Source organism: Ammodytes marinus, assembly GCF_949987685.1.
Source record: "Ammodytes marinus genome assembly, chromosome: 11".
NCBI lineage: Eukaryota > Metazoa > Chordata > Actinopteri > Uranoscopiformes > Ammodytidae > Ammodytes > Ammodytes marinus.
In genome coordinates, this window is record NC_137215.1 from 28,579,757 (window position 1) to 28,593,447 (window position 13,691).

At 40.6% G+C, this 13,691-nt stretch overlaps 1 protein-coding gene across 1 annotated transcript in view; it reads left to right on the forward strand.

Annotated features, from left to right (window-relative positions):
• atp6v1ba (ATPase, H+ transporting, lysosomal, V1 subunit B, member a) overlaps window positions 1–13,691 on the forward strand; it is a 43,735-nt gene that overhangs the window by 15,924 nt on the left and 14,120 nt on the right. Inside the window, exons 2-7 of the mRNA XM_080036593.1 lie at window positions 5,957–6,012; window positions 6,251–6,349; window positions 6,980–7,073; window positions 7,675–7,752; window positions 9,280–9,419; window positions 12,984–13,085. Of these exons, the coding sequence (XP_079892719.1) occupies window positions 5,957–6,012; window positions 6,251–6,349; window positions 6,980–7,073; window positions 7,675–7,752; window positions 9,280–9,419; window positions 12,984–13,085 (569 nt within the window). The remainder of the gene's footprint in view (window positions 1–5,956; window positions 6,013–6,250; window positions 6,350–6,979; window positions 7,074–7,674; window positions 7,753–9,279; window positions 9,420–12,983; window positions 13,086–13,691) is intronic.

Consider the following 13,691-nt stretch of genomic DNA (forward strand, 5'->3'; position numbering starts at 1 on the left):
AGCTATCGTATTAAGGGGCACTTTACACGACAACACGAAACGGTGCAAACGCGGGAAAATTCCCGTGGATGCACTATATCATTTACATGAAAACAGCAAACGCACGCATGAAACCGCAAGTTTTTGAGATCACCTCCCAGGGAGGATTTTTTGGAAAACACAACGGTTTTGGTTTCTTGTAAACACCGAAACCATTTTCCCTGGTAACGCTGACGTCACGGCTCCAACCTCACACATGAGTAGTCTATAACATTTGCTGTCAAAATACCCACAAGCGAGAATAAAATATAGGCTAACACTCGCCAATTTAGTCCAAGCGATTACCGCAGTAAGTTATTGAGACCACCCACCCGCCACTTTGGCTGGGGAAAGATTTGTGCTCTGCCGGTTTTTCTAGCAAAATAAACGTGTGTCACTTCTATATGCCAAGTACACGGCTCTCTCTACATTAAAAAACACTATCAGCGCGCAGCGGTTAAGTTAGGCTACTGTTCAACAAAAGGAGCACTAAGGCTACGGCTTCACAGTAAAAGCATTTCACTGGCTAAACATTAATAGCATTTCACTGGACACACGTGAGTTGACTTTTATTTTGAAGTACGCCTAACAGGAAGGTAGCCGCTCACGAAGCCTCTTCACTATCAGCATGTCTTCTGTTTTCACGAGTTCAATGCGGTGAAATAAGAGGACAGAAAGCTTGTCATTTACAATACTTGTAACCCCAAGCTTACACCAACCGTTTTATGAACGTTAGTGGCATTCATTTTCGGTTACAGTAAGGTTTTATGCATCAAATTGTACCGGAAGAGCTATCTACTAGGCTAAGTGTCACCGCTGACTATTGGCTTGCATCAGGGGCGTCACTAGGTTTTAAGGACAGGGGGGGCTTAGCCCCAAGGAGATGCACAGAATGTGAGCGAACGTTTAATTTCGAGATTTTTTTAACCTTTTTAGAGTGAAATGCATGAATCTGGTGCACTTTGAGAGGAAAATTAAGAGGCTAAATCTGAGGAATTTTGTGTGAACAAATAATTTGGAGACACTGGGTCAGATGAATTGGAAGCTATTGAAGAAGGACACATGGATTTTCCATAAAAATATTAATATAAAATAAAATATTATGCAGGGTCCTCTGGGATGGGCTTGGAGCTCTTTTTCTTTTACGGAACATATTTCTCTGTAATATAATGAATGCATTTAAATGCAGTGAGAGGAACGAAGCATAAGAACTCTTGTCCAGCTATCTTTTTTTCCACAGACGAGGCTGAAGGCTATAGACTATACACAGTGCATGGGCAACTGAGGCAGCCCCATTTCCAATTGTTTTTAAATAAACTCAATACACACTGGCCCTCATTTATCAATCTTGCGTAGACCAGAAAAATGGGTGTACGTACATTTCCACGCAAATCTTGGCATTTATCAATATGGACGTGAGCGTAGGATACGCTCAAATCCCACGCCAGCTCTCAGCTCGTGTACGCAATTTTGTAAACAGCATGGACTCGCAGTGCAGGCTGTGCCGGGGAGCCGATGACTTTGTTGGACAATTATAAGAAGGTAATACAAATGCAGTGTTTGCTCAGACCGAAATAAAGATATTAATCACTTAAAATTGTGCAGCTTATGGTGCGCAACTGAGTAGGAGCACTAATTCAATAGTGCGCACACCGGCCACTTAGGAGCGCTGCATGGGACTGCGTAAGGGCAGTTATCTCCGTCTGGAGCTGCTTGGGGGACACTGAGGCACGGGGGCTGCATTCATTCAAAATGTTAGCCACAGTATTAAATATGTAGTAGGCCTACACTGCTCTTTATGATAAAAAAATACACGGCACAACATTCAGCTTAACATTTTATTTATTTGACGCACTTTTTAGATGTTAGTTCCTCTTTTAATGTGTTATTGATCTCTTAAGCGAGCGATTTATTTCCACCGTTAACCGGCACGTTTTTCCGACCTGCTGGTGGAGCAGGACTGTGGGCGCTCTCACAGCTGATCGTTGCCGGGTCGGCTTGTGCAGCTGACGGCCGGGCTGACCACTCCTGCTGTCATGCAGTAAAACGCAAAATGTGTTATTTTTAGTTTTTACAACCCTTTTGAGTAGTGCTATCTAAAAGGGCCAATACATTCTAATCATTCAAATCTCTGCAGACCTGTATTTATTTCATGGGGACCATTACCGGACAGTTGGTGCGTCTGTTTCTCCTCTACCACTTAGGCTATATTATGCCCGCAACCTCAGTTGGTTGCATTTCAGAACAGCAACACGCGATGTTTGAGTCAGACCACTTTTTCTTCATCTATGTAAAGAAATGGCGACATAATTGTATATGCTGTTTTATAGCATTTGAGCGATAGTAGCCTACTGATGTAAACATAAAATGCAAAATTCTCAGCTGGAGATCGTTTTGTCAACACCAACGCTGTTGACTGCAGCAGTTATTTCCTTCCTAACTGCTGCCTTCTGTTGTTCTTTGATGCCGCTTGTAATGCTCCGAAATGAAACTCTTTTTTTCTACTTTCGCTGTTATTCTGTCAATTTCTACTTCAGATAAATTCCTCTTCTGTGCCGTAATTCGCATATCCATGTCGTAAAACCTCTGGGCGAGGCCTCTAAACTGAGAAAATATAGGGGCGTGGTACGATCGTTCAGCCGCCGCATTTATCAATAATGGCTTGGCGTACGCTGAGATTGGCGAGATACGACTGTTTGATAAATACCACGCGACACCTGGCGTAGGGAGGTATTTGCGCCAGAATCTGCACCAGTTTCCACGCAAAATTGATAAATGAGGGCCACTGTGCATGGATGTGAACGTGACATGATCAGATAATTTCGGATTACCTCCCAGATGAACTGATTAAATTTTTAGGCTATTAAATATCTAGACCAGGGGTGGCCAACCAGTCAGAGACAAAGAGCCACATTTTTTACTGTGTTACTGCAAAGAGCCACATCGTACACACGGGTACACACAGTGGCGATTCCAGGAAATTTTGACTGGGGGTGGCCAAGGTGGGCCACAGAGTTAGAGTGGGGTGGCCATCGCACCCCTGAATGAATAGCATGTGATATGCTGTACAACCAATTCAAAGATGATTTATAATCCCATTCTGGTGCATTCTGGCAAAGATAATAAAGGAAAAAGTCAATATTTATTTCAGCTCAGATGAATAGTAAAATTAGCAAGACAACATAACTTGCTAGCAGCCAGATGCCTAACAACTGCACAGAGGGACGGATGCCCACTAGCTTTTGACCAAATATCTTGCTAAAAAAATAAACCTTTATTTATGAAAGTCTGCCCTTGTTAAGAACATGTTACACTCGCTAACTACAAACTTTAATTTTTTTATTCAGATTTCAAAAATCTGCTGGGACACGTGCCTATACACATGCATGGGTGGCACGCATGTCACAAGCACACTTATGCTGTTTTCAAGACCTTTGCTGACCAGAGACCAGTTCTAGTGGCCACAGTCCTACCATTAATTTAGTAATTGAAAATTGCAAACTGATCTCATATCAGTGGATTGGAGTGTTTGTGTGATGAACTTGGCAACTACCTATCAAAAAAAGTTAAGAAAGAAAAAAAATACATATCTCTGAACTAGGATACATATCAGGAAAAAAATGTAATTAAAAAAATAAAATGAAAATAAAAAATAACATTTGAACTGGGGGGGGGGGCACTGGGGTGGCCAGTAAGGGGGGGGGGCGTTTTTATTTTCGCGGGGAGCTTGCACATGCATGCAAAAAAAAAACAGGGGGCCCCACACTAGGACTTGAAACGGGCCCCCAGATCGTTAAGGCCGCCCCTGTGATAATGACAGGACTGGACTCCTACAGTACTAAAGACGACAGGGCAGTCATTTTCAACAATGAACATTGTGTGCACTGCCTCACACACAAACTCTCAGTTCAACCAAGTCCACAAACAAAAATATAACAATTTAAAATAGCGTTTTTCTCTTACTATGCATGTTGCTTTGTGGGACTTTTTAGCATGGAGAGAGCTAAAGTGGCGCCGAAGATTTGAAGCCTTGAAATGCGCAAATGACACCTGGCATATAAGGCAGAATGGCCTGCCATAACGTTCAACAAAAAATATGAACTCTCCCACTCTGTTTCGGAGCGAACTTGACACAAATAGTTTACTCACGGAAAACCTCCCTCCAAGCTGAGCGGGCAGTTTTAGGTTGCGTCCGCACCAAACGTTTGCGAACGTTATGTTGCGTCCTCAATTAAACATTTGCGAACAGGCATACACATAGGGCCTACACATTAATAAAATAAAAAATGAAATAATAGACAACATGTAAAACGAACGTAAGAGCCGCATGAAACGTTTACGAACATGCACACACATAGGCCCACACAAAAAAAAAAGTATAAAAAAAAAAAAAAAAAAAATTATAATCACATAATTTGATATGAACTGAAGAGCCGCACGAAGCTGGGCAAAGAGCCGCATGCGGCTCGCGAGCCGCGGGTTGGCCACCCCTGATCTAGACCAAAACATTTTATCCCTTATTTTGTATGATAACTTACATTTGCATAATATGATGTTAATATCAAACACACAAACTAAAAATATATATAATATAATATATATATATATTTATTTTAATTTTTTTGGAGGGGGCCCCCCTGGCAGCATTAACAACAACAACAAAAGAAAAAAATCCACAGCTCCGCTCCCGGTACACACACTGCAGGTACCCAGGTACCGAGTGCAACCTAGGTTGCAGGGAAAACGTGGACTGGATTTCAGTGTAGGCGTGCTCTATATGAACAAGTGGAATGGACTGGATAACGACGCACTGACTCTGACTCTCTACCGCTTCCACTATGAAGTGAAGGGAAACTAAGATTCATGATCACAGTTAAGTTAATAATAGCTGGTTTATTTATTTAAACTCATAGTCTGGACACATTATATTGAATTTTTTTTTTTTTTTTTTTTTTATAAATAAACAAACTTATTTAGGGGGGCTTAAGAATATTTTAGGGGGGCTGAAGCCCCCCTAAAATAGGCCTAATGACGCCACTGGCTTGCATGCTTACAACAGAGATTTCGTCCCGTTTCCTCTGAAAACATGTGTACGAGTGAAGATGTCAGATAAATTGTGTCTGAACGGGGGTTTTTTTTAAACCAAAAACGGGAAAACTGTCACGTTTTCACCGTGTAAAGTGCCCCTAAGATGTAGCAAATATACCGTTTTAATATGGGTCTTTTCAAGGAGGGATAACAAAGCAATTGTTGAACTTGTGTATTGATAATTGATTGATAATCGTAGCTGTAGGTGATGTTAAAGCCTTTTTTTCACATTAGATTTGAATCAGAATAGGTTTGCACCATCCAAATTGATCTTCCTTATTCATTTCTGTGAACAGTGTTCTGTCACATTACAGTAAGATGTTTTGCATTGCAACGTCCACATTGCATTTGCCAAATAAATGACCTTTGTGTAGTGAAGAGGGAGGGCTACAAACACTACCGAAGAATCAAATTGCTGTTTTATCTTTATCGATGATTAGAGACATACACAGTAGCTAAAGTTCAAGGAAATGACAATGTTAAAGGTTGAGTTCTTTTTCTGGTCCTTCACTGTATGTTCCAGAAGGTATTATGTCTTAATGTTAGGGACGGCAGGCCATCCACCATTTCCGCTCCCCTTCATCACAACTAACCACATGTCTGTGTAATTGCACTCACCATAGGTTACCAAGTGAATTTCATGCATTTTTTTCCCCTGACATTTGCCTGCCTTGACATTTGGGCCTGGAAGTGCATGAAAGCTGTTTTAAATCTGTGTGAAAGGTCAGCCTGTGATTATTAATAGTGTACGCTGTAAGGAAGTCTACTTATTTCCATGTTGATTTGTGGCTTTCAGCTGCACACAGAGATGGGACTAATGTGTGTGTGTTGCCTCTCTCCTCTCTTCCAGCCTACTCTACTGTGTCTGGTGTAAATGGACCTCTTGTCATTCTGGATAACGTGAAGGTGAGGCTGCTAAGAATTCTATCTCTTATTATGATTATTATTACTGAACTTTGGATCCATGAGTTTCCATATTACTACCAATACTGTTTTTTATCATTTATATTTTTCTATTGTGTAAATCCATTTTTGTAATGAGGTTGGAATAGACAACACAAGCACACTACACACAGACGATGCCGATATAAAACCATTCATATGCAGTTTTAGTGAAAGAGTGTGTGGAATCTTTTTGATCTAGTTCCCGAGGTATGCTGAGATTGTTCACCTCACCCTGCCGGACGGCACCAAGAGGAGCGGTCAGGTCCTGGAGGTGATTGGAAGCAAGGCAGTCGTCCAGGTGAGAAACCCATTCCCAATCCATGGCTGCTGACTGACTGACTGACTGGCAACTTACTGATGCACCTTTTTGTTTGAAAGTCCTGCAGCTGTAAACGCTCTCTAGAATGTCGACCAATGTACAGTATATTAAGTGCCTGTGTAAAATGCTCCCTAACACCGGGGCGACCGTGGCTCAGGTGGTAGAGCGGGTTGGCCAATGATCCAAGGGCTGGCGGTTCGATCCTCGCTCTGCCACTTGTGTCATGGTTGTTGTGTCCTTGGGCAAGGCACTTCACCCACCTTGCCTGGTGTGAATGTGTATGACTGCTGTATGTTTGAGGTGGCGCAAACATGGGGCAGCTGTGGCTACTATCGTAGTTTACCACCACCAGTATGACTGTGTGTGAATGAATGGAACCTGAAACCCTGTAAAGCGCTTTAAGTGCCTTGAAAAGCGCTATATAAATCCAATCCATTATTATTATATAACAAACACACACTTTTTTTCCTAAGTAATATTTGCTAAAAAACACTCAACAGGAAATTCCTGAGTTTTGACTTGAAGCTTGGATTAAGTACCCCATGGCAGGGACACTATCTTGGTATTTCTTTTAAATCTTAATGACTTGTTGTGTGTGTGTCTGTTCAGGTGTTTGAAGGAACATCAGGCATTGATGCCAAGAAGACAGCCTGCGAGTTCACTGGTGATATCCTGCGTACCCCAGTGTCAGAGGACATGCTGGGTATGGTCAACCTCATTGCACATTTCATCCAATGTAGTAATATAGCTCTACAGAGTATGGTAAATAATCCTCCGATAAGTTTGCTGATCTGGTTTTCTTTAGTCGCGCAGTTCCCCTCTGTGGGAAGGTTGTACATTGAAAGCATGTTCCTTTTTTTATTTTCCTTTTTTTACACTCACAGCAAAATGGCACTGAATTAAACCTTTTTTTTTCTCCTGAATGTTCTTGAACGCCTCACTCAGTGTGATTATCTAAGTACAGCACAAGGTTACCATGTATTTGAATAGCAGCAGCGGGAAAGTAAACCTGCTTTTGTTTATTTGAAGTATCATTAATCACGTCCAATGCATTTCTAATTACTTTGTACTTGTTACTTTGTAGACTTGGCAAGAGCCACTGGAGCCACTCTTTATCTGTTTAGAGTCTGACACAAAATAGAACAGATCGGATGTGGTTTGGAATCTGTCATCTAATGAATTACAATTCATCGTTGTCTTAGTGATTATCTTTGAATTCAACCCCCTAGGAAAAAAAACAAATTATTTTAAAGGCTAGACTTGAATTCTAGGTGTTTGAAAGGAGAAATTTTCCTTTTTTTCAGGGCGCGTGTTCAACGGCTCAGGCAAACCCATTGACCGTGGGCCCACTGTTCTGGCTGAGGATTATCTGGACATCATGGGTAAGACCTCCAATAACCTGTTGTCTTTCCTGTTTTGTATTTTTTTTGCATTTTTATTTTTTTGCATTTTTCATGCTTTATTGATAGTGTTAAGAGACAGAGGTGAAATGGGGCAGAGAGGGGAGTGACATGCAGAGAATCGAACCCGGGTCTGCTGCTGGGCCCGGCCCGCAACTGAGCTAAGGGCGCCCCCTGTTTTGTATTTCTAAGCCAAATGTATGTATTTTCTACAAGAATGCTCTCTATAGCAAAGCACTTTCCTTAATATGAAATAAAACACACCGATACCATTATACACTAACATTCACCAACTATCTAATGGACAATTTATTATTTCACAATAAAATGTGAATATGTAAATTAGGTAATCTCTTTCATTATGATACAGCTCAATTTAAAAGATAAACGTTGTATACGTTGTGTTTCCACGGTGGCTTAAACTGTCTTAGTTTTGTACAGCAATTCTTTCTGTTCAATGTCCCTGAATCCTAAATAAATATCCCCATAGCGCAGCGCTGTGTTTAATTTCGCCACCATTTCAATGTCAGCTTGCTCCTGCTCGTTTGCTCTTGCGTGCATGTCGCGCGCACACACACACACACACACAGAGCAGCTGATAGAGAAACGCTTTGAGACATATGTGCATATTTATTTTTCGCGCAGTTATGACCATTAATTGTGCAGTTCTAAACATTTTTATTTTATTTTTTTCGGTAGTCAAAAGGCGGCCGCCTTAGCCATAAAGCGCTGGGGGAAACTGCAGTTTCCTGTCTGATGTCTACCTGTATGCCAGTGGTTCTCAATTATTTTCTGTCATGCCCCCCCCCCCCCTAGGGGACAGACATTATTTCGCGCCCCCCCGTAAATTGAAATACTGTTGAGAACCTGCTAATATTTATTTATTTAACTGTACAAAACCACTGAATGAGTTTCTGGCACGAGCATTCTGCATACAATCACCAAAAATTAGCTGATAACTTCTGCAGCAAAAAAATTCAAAGTTCAGTTTATTAGCTCAATTTGTAACATTTAAACAAGACTGCTCAGTCTGTGTGAATCTCAGGACAGAGAAACAAGAGCAAATGATTCACTCAGGTTTGCATTTCATTCAAAAAATGTTTAAACTGTAAACATAGTTAAGGTGGTGTTTTTTATTATTATAGGCCAATATGCCTTCTGTGATGTGATAATCAATAATTCATTAATGTTATTATTAGTCTACTTGCTTGATTTCTTTTTAAATAGCCTACAGAGACACTTGGAGACACGTGGACATTTATTTACTACAAATCACGGCATTTCGCGTGGATATGACCATACACAAGCACACATCGCGCTTGCTAGCACTTAAAAAATAAATAAAAAATAAATTGTCAGTTGGAAATCAAGGCAGCCCGCGCCCCCCTGACAACTCACGGCGCCTCCCCAGGGGGGCGCACCCCACCATTTGAGAAGCACTGCTGTATGCCACAGTGTTTCTTGAGTTGTCTAACTCTGTGTGTGTGTGTGTGTGTGTGTGTCTTCCAGGTCAGCCCATTAACCCTCAGTGCCGTATCTACCCTGAGGAGATGATCCAGACCGGCATCTCAGCCATCGATGGCATGAACAGCATCGCCCGAGGACAGAAGATCCCCATCTTCTCTGCAGCAGGCCTTCCCCACAACGAGGTCAGCACGGCTCAAAATCAACTGTTTGGTGACAACAAACTTTTGTCACCAAAGACAGACAGATTTTTTTTTTTTTTACCAGACAGAATTAATAATTACTTTTAATTTTGCTATAATTACCCTTTTTCCACATCATCTTGGTCTCATGTCAGATTCTCAATCAGAATTATATCCCTGTGTGCAGTAATATTGTAGAAAAATGAATAAGGCACTGATTGTAAATTAGACAGTCTAACCTAATACCAAACCAATACCAATCTTTCTTTTATTGAAAACCAAACTATAATACATGGAACATGAGAAATAAGTATAAATATTTGTGAAACTTGTGCTGGGCTCACACTAGAGAACTTTTAAAAGACTTTGAAAAGACTGAAGACTGACACCTTCTCACGTCTAAAGACAATCGACTCACACCTGAAGACAATTAGTCATAGTTCTCTGAGTTTTCAGTCACAGAGTGAGATGTTGAAAAGACGGGGTCTCATATTGCAAGACTACAACTAGATTCCTTTTGAGATTAATATTATTTCCAATCCTGCTACCAGACATTAAAAGTGATTTCAGTCACATACAAAGTTATTTTTTTAGCAAATATAATCAACTATATGCCCTTATCATGTAGGCTAACTGTCATGCATGATCATGTTAAAAACTGCAAACACGATTGTGATTGTATAATTTAAAAGTGAATTCAATATTCCGAGCGGGGGACATTCTTTAGTTATTTGCTTTGAACTCGACGTCATTGTAAATGAGGGTCACCCCTCAATTGGTCTCTCGAGGATAAATAAAAGTTAAATAAATGAAAAAATGAAATTTGGCCGGGTTTATTTGCTGATCTCGCACCCCCCCCCCCACCCCCAATAACTCTTAATTCCCAACCCTAACTATTGTGCGATTATTGTGGACAATACTGCTATGCGATAGTGTGGTTAATGGATGAATGGTTATTATAAGTCTAATTGCGTGATTCTTTTTAAATACACAGAGGTTATTGATCATTTTGGAATATGTATTTATCAATTCAAAACATAGAAATAAAGCAGCATTGAAAATTCAGAAAAATTTAATCTCGTACGGCTTCACCAGCATGCTCTTTTCAAAATAACTTAACAGTTTCAATAATAAACACAATGTATTTTCCCCTTGGAAATTGGTTGCGCGCCCAGAGCCCCCCACACACACACAGAGCTGATGGTCTGATCAGAGGAGACGAAGGCTTTGAGACACATGCGTGCATTTATTTACCGCAAATCGTGGCCTTTTGCGCCGTTAAGTCCATGCACAAGCACACGCTTGCTAGTAGATTAATTGTGCAACACAACAACAAAAACAAAACATAATAAAACAGAAGACGTGCTACTAGTGACTGGAGCGCTGCTGGGCTGTGAAGGGGCTGTGTCAGCGCGCCCTTCCTGTCCCTTTCTGCTTCAAAATAATAGTCAACTCACTTTTGGCCAGTTAAATGCTTTTAATGTGAAGCCGCAGTCATAGGAAATGTTCTGTTTACATTAGCAGTAACTTAACTGCCAATTGTTTTATAGAAAGCCGTGTTTTCTGTGTAACACCGGTCATTACCGGTGGTGACACAAGTTTATTAGTCCCTAGAAAAGCCGGCAGAGCACACAGGGTGGTCCCAATAATTTGCTTGCCTAAGACTACATTTACCAGCATTTGGCAGGTGTTCATTTTGGACCCTGGAGGTGAGTCCACCAACCCACTGCATTTCATCAGGGACACAAATAATAACCCTCTGTAATAATGCCCTGTTAACACTATCCTGGAAATACTGTATTTTCGGAAAGCAAATCAATAATTAATTTAAAATGTCCCCTGATAGCAAAACATAGGGGAGAGTGGCCTAAGTTGTGCCGGTGGGCATGTTGTGCCACCCCTTGTTTCTAGAAAACCATAGAAGAAATTGGAAATGTATCCACATAGTTAAGAAGAGCCATCCATTAAACTCATCCTGTAAAGAAGGGAGAAACATGGAATAAGATATAAGCACATTTAAGCTAAAAAAAACAGTTTTTGCCTTTCAAAGTAAAATTTCCATGATCAAGGTTTTTTGATTACTGTGTCTGAACAATTATAGACACGTTTGAAAACATTTGACACATGTTTTAGTGCTTTAGTATGCTACACTTTGTGTCTATATAGTTAGCACGATGTCAGCCCTAAACTGCTGCATCATGCCAATTGTCCAAAATTCTGGGGATGGGGTGATTTGGGCCAGAGGGCTTAGGTGAGTTATAAGTAAGTAAGTAAGTAAGTAAGTAAGTAAGTAAGTAAAATTTATTTATAAAAGCACATTTATGACAGTTTGCACTTTCCAAAGTGCTTTACATAGTGCATTCAGTAGGTAAAAAATTAAGGTAAAATAACATTAACCAAAATAAAAGACATAAAGCCCAGACATCCACATATAAACAAAGATAGTAGTGCAGAGGTAAGATAGTTAATGGGGAGGAAAAACCAAGGTGTACAGATGGTTTTTGAGCCATGATTTAAATGCAGAAATGGAGAGGGAATCGCATATGCCAGGTGGCAGTTGGTTCTACAAGGGCGGAGCAGCTAGTGCAAAGTACATTTCTGAGAGTTGTGCCATTGGCATGGCTGTATACGCTGGTCACCAAAAGAAAGTGATTGTCTACAGTAGCTCAGAAGAGACTGACGTCTCAATTCCACTTAACGACACCACTGATGAGAGTTCAGATGGCCAGAAAGATGATGATGGTGACTTTGTCATTGTTAGCTTTGCAGGCAAAACCACCTAGATCTGCTAGGCCTTGTTTAAGAAAATTGACCTTTAATCTTTGTAAAATATTTACTTTAAATAAACCTTAAATAAGTGATTGTCTAATTAATTTGTCTTGCATTACAGTTTATGAGATATATATATATATATATCAATGGCACAATTTACCCCATGGTATTTTCTCCAATGGCACAACTTACACCACACCGGGGGCAAGTTGTGCCACAAGACAACTTTTTTTCCGAAAGCTATATTTCTTAAACAGTTTATTCCAGATACAAAGGTTTTATTGCCAGGGATGCACAACACCCTGAAATATATGTATATCTTTGAGTTGGAGACTTTACTGTCAAGGCCTCACTTTAAAGTAACTTTGAGTAAAAAGTGGCACAACTTAGGCCACTCTCCCCTACTTACCAAGAAATAAATGAAACTAATGGGATATGTGTTGCAAAGATGAAGAATGTACCTCTGTGCTCATTTGACAATGCAGTCATGTTGATCCTATGAAAACTTATTTCAGTTTCATAATCTAAAGATATAAGCTTCTAGATCGTTTTGTGTTGATTTCTGGCTCCGTCTCAGTTGCAACGTGAAGTCCAATCATTCATGTCTGTCAGCTGTGTCACATGACACTCAACACTTTGAGTTCTGCTTTCTGGGTTTTTCATGTCTCAATGGAAATACATGACTCAGGTTTTCCTTCCAAAAATGTTGAATGAATATCTTCAGTTACTTCATAACTTACCCCCATGTAATTGACTACAACACACTAAGTTCTACTCTGTTTTTCTATCTCCCAGATTGCTGCCCAGATCTGTCGGCAAGCCGGCCTGGTGCAGAAGTCCAAGGATGTGATGGACTACAGTTCTGAGAACTTTGCCATTGTCTTTGCAGCCATGGGGGTAAGAGGACAACACACACACGCACGCACACTGCTAATGCCCCCCACCAACCCACCTCTGTCTTTTATTCAGCAGCTTGTAGGTGATTTAACCTTCACGCTCTCTCTTGTTACTTGTGCTCCTCTAAGTCAAGTAGACAGGTTACTGATTCAACCGGCCACGTAGCTGGATCAGGTTCTCTCTCCTCATCCCCGCTGTTAAGCCCTGATTTTGACAGGCTGACCTTTTCACAAAACACACACACACAAACCGCTAATCCTTCCCTCTTCCACCAATTGAGATCCCATTGTGGTAAGTCTAGCAGGAGAGTTGAAAAGCAGTGTTAATAGGGATTTGTATGTGGAGGGAACTCATGCATATGCATTTTTAAAAGGACAAATCGATGTATAGTGAACATAGTAAAAAGTAATGCATCTGTTTAAGGCAGGCAGACCAGAACCTCCTGTGTCTTCTTAACGGTGCTATATCAAAGTTTTATCTGCTTCACCATCGTCAAATTACCATTTTTTTAATCTTAAAAAGTCTTGTACGAAGTCACTTGCTTCCTAAACCTGGGAACCATTATGTAAGACTACTAACAAGTAGAGAAAGAGGCGCCATGCCATG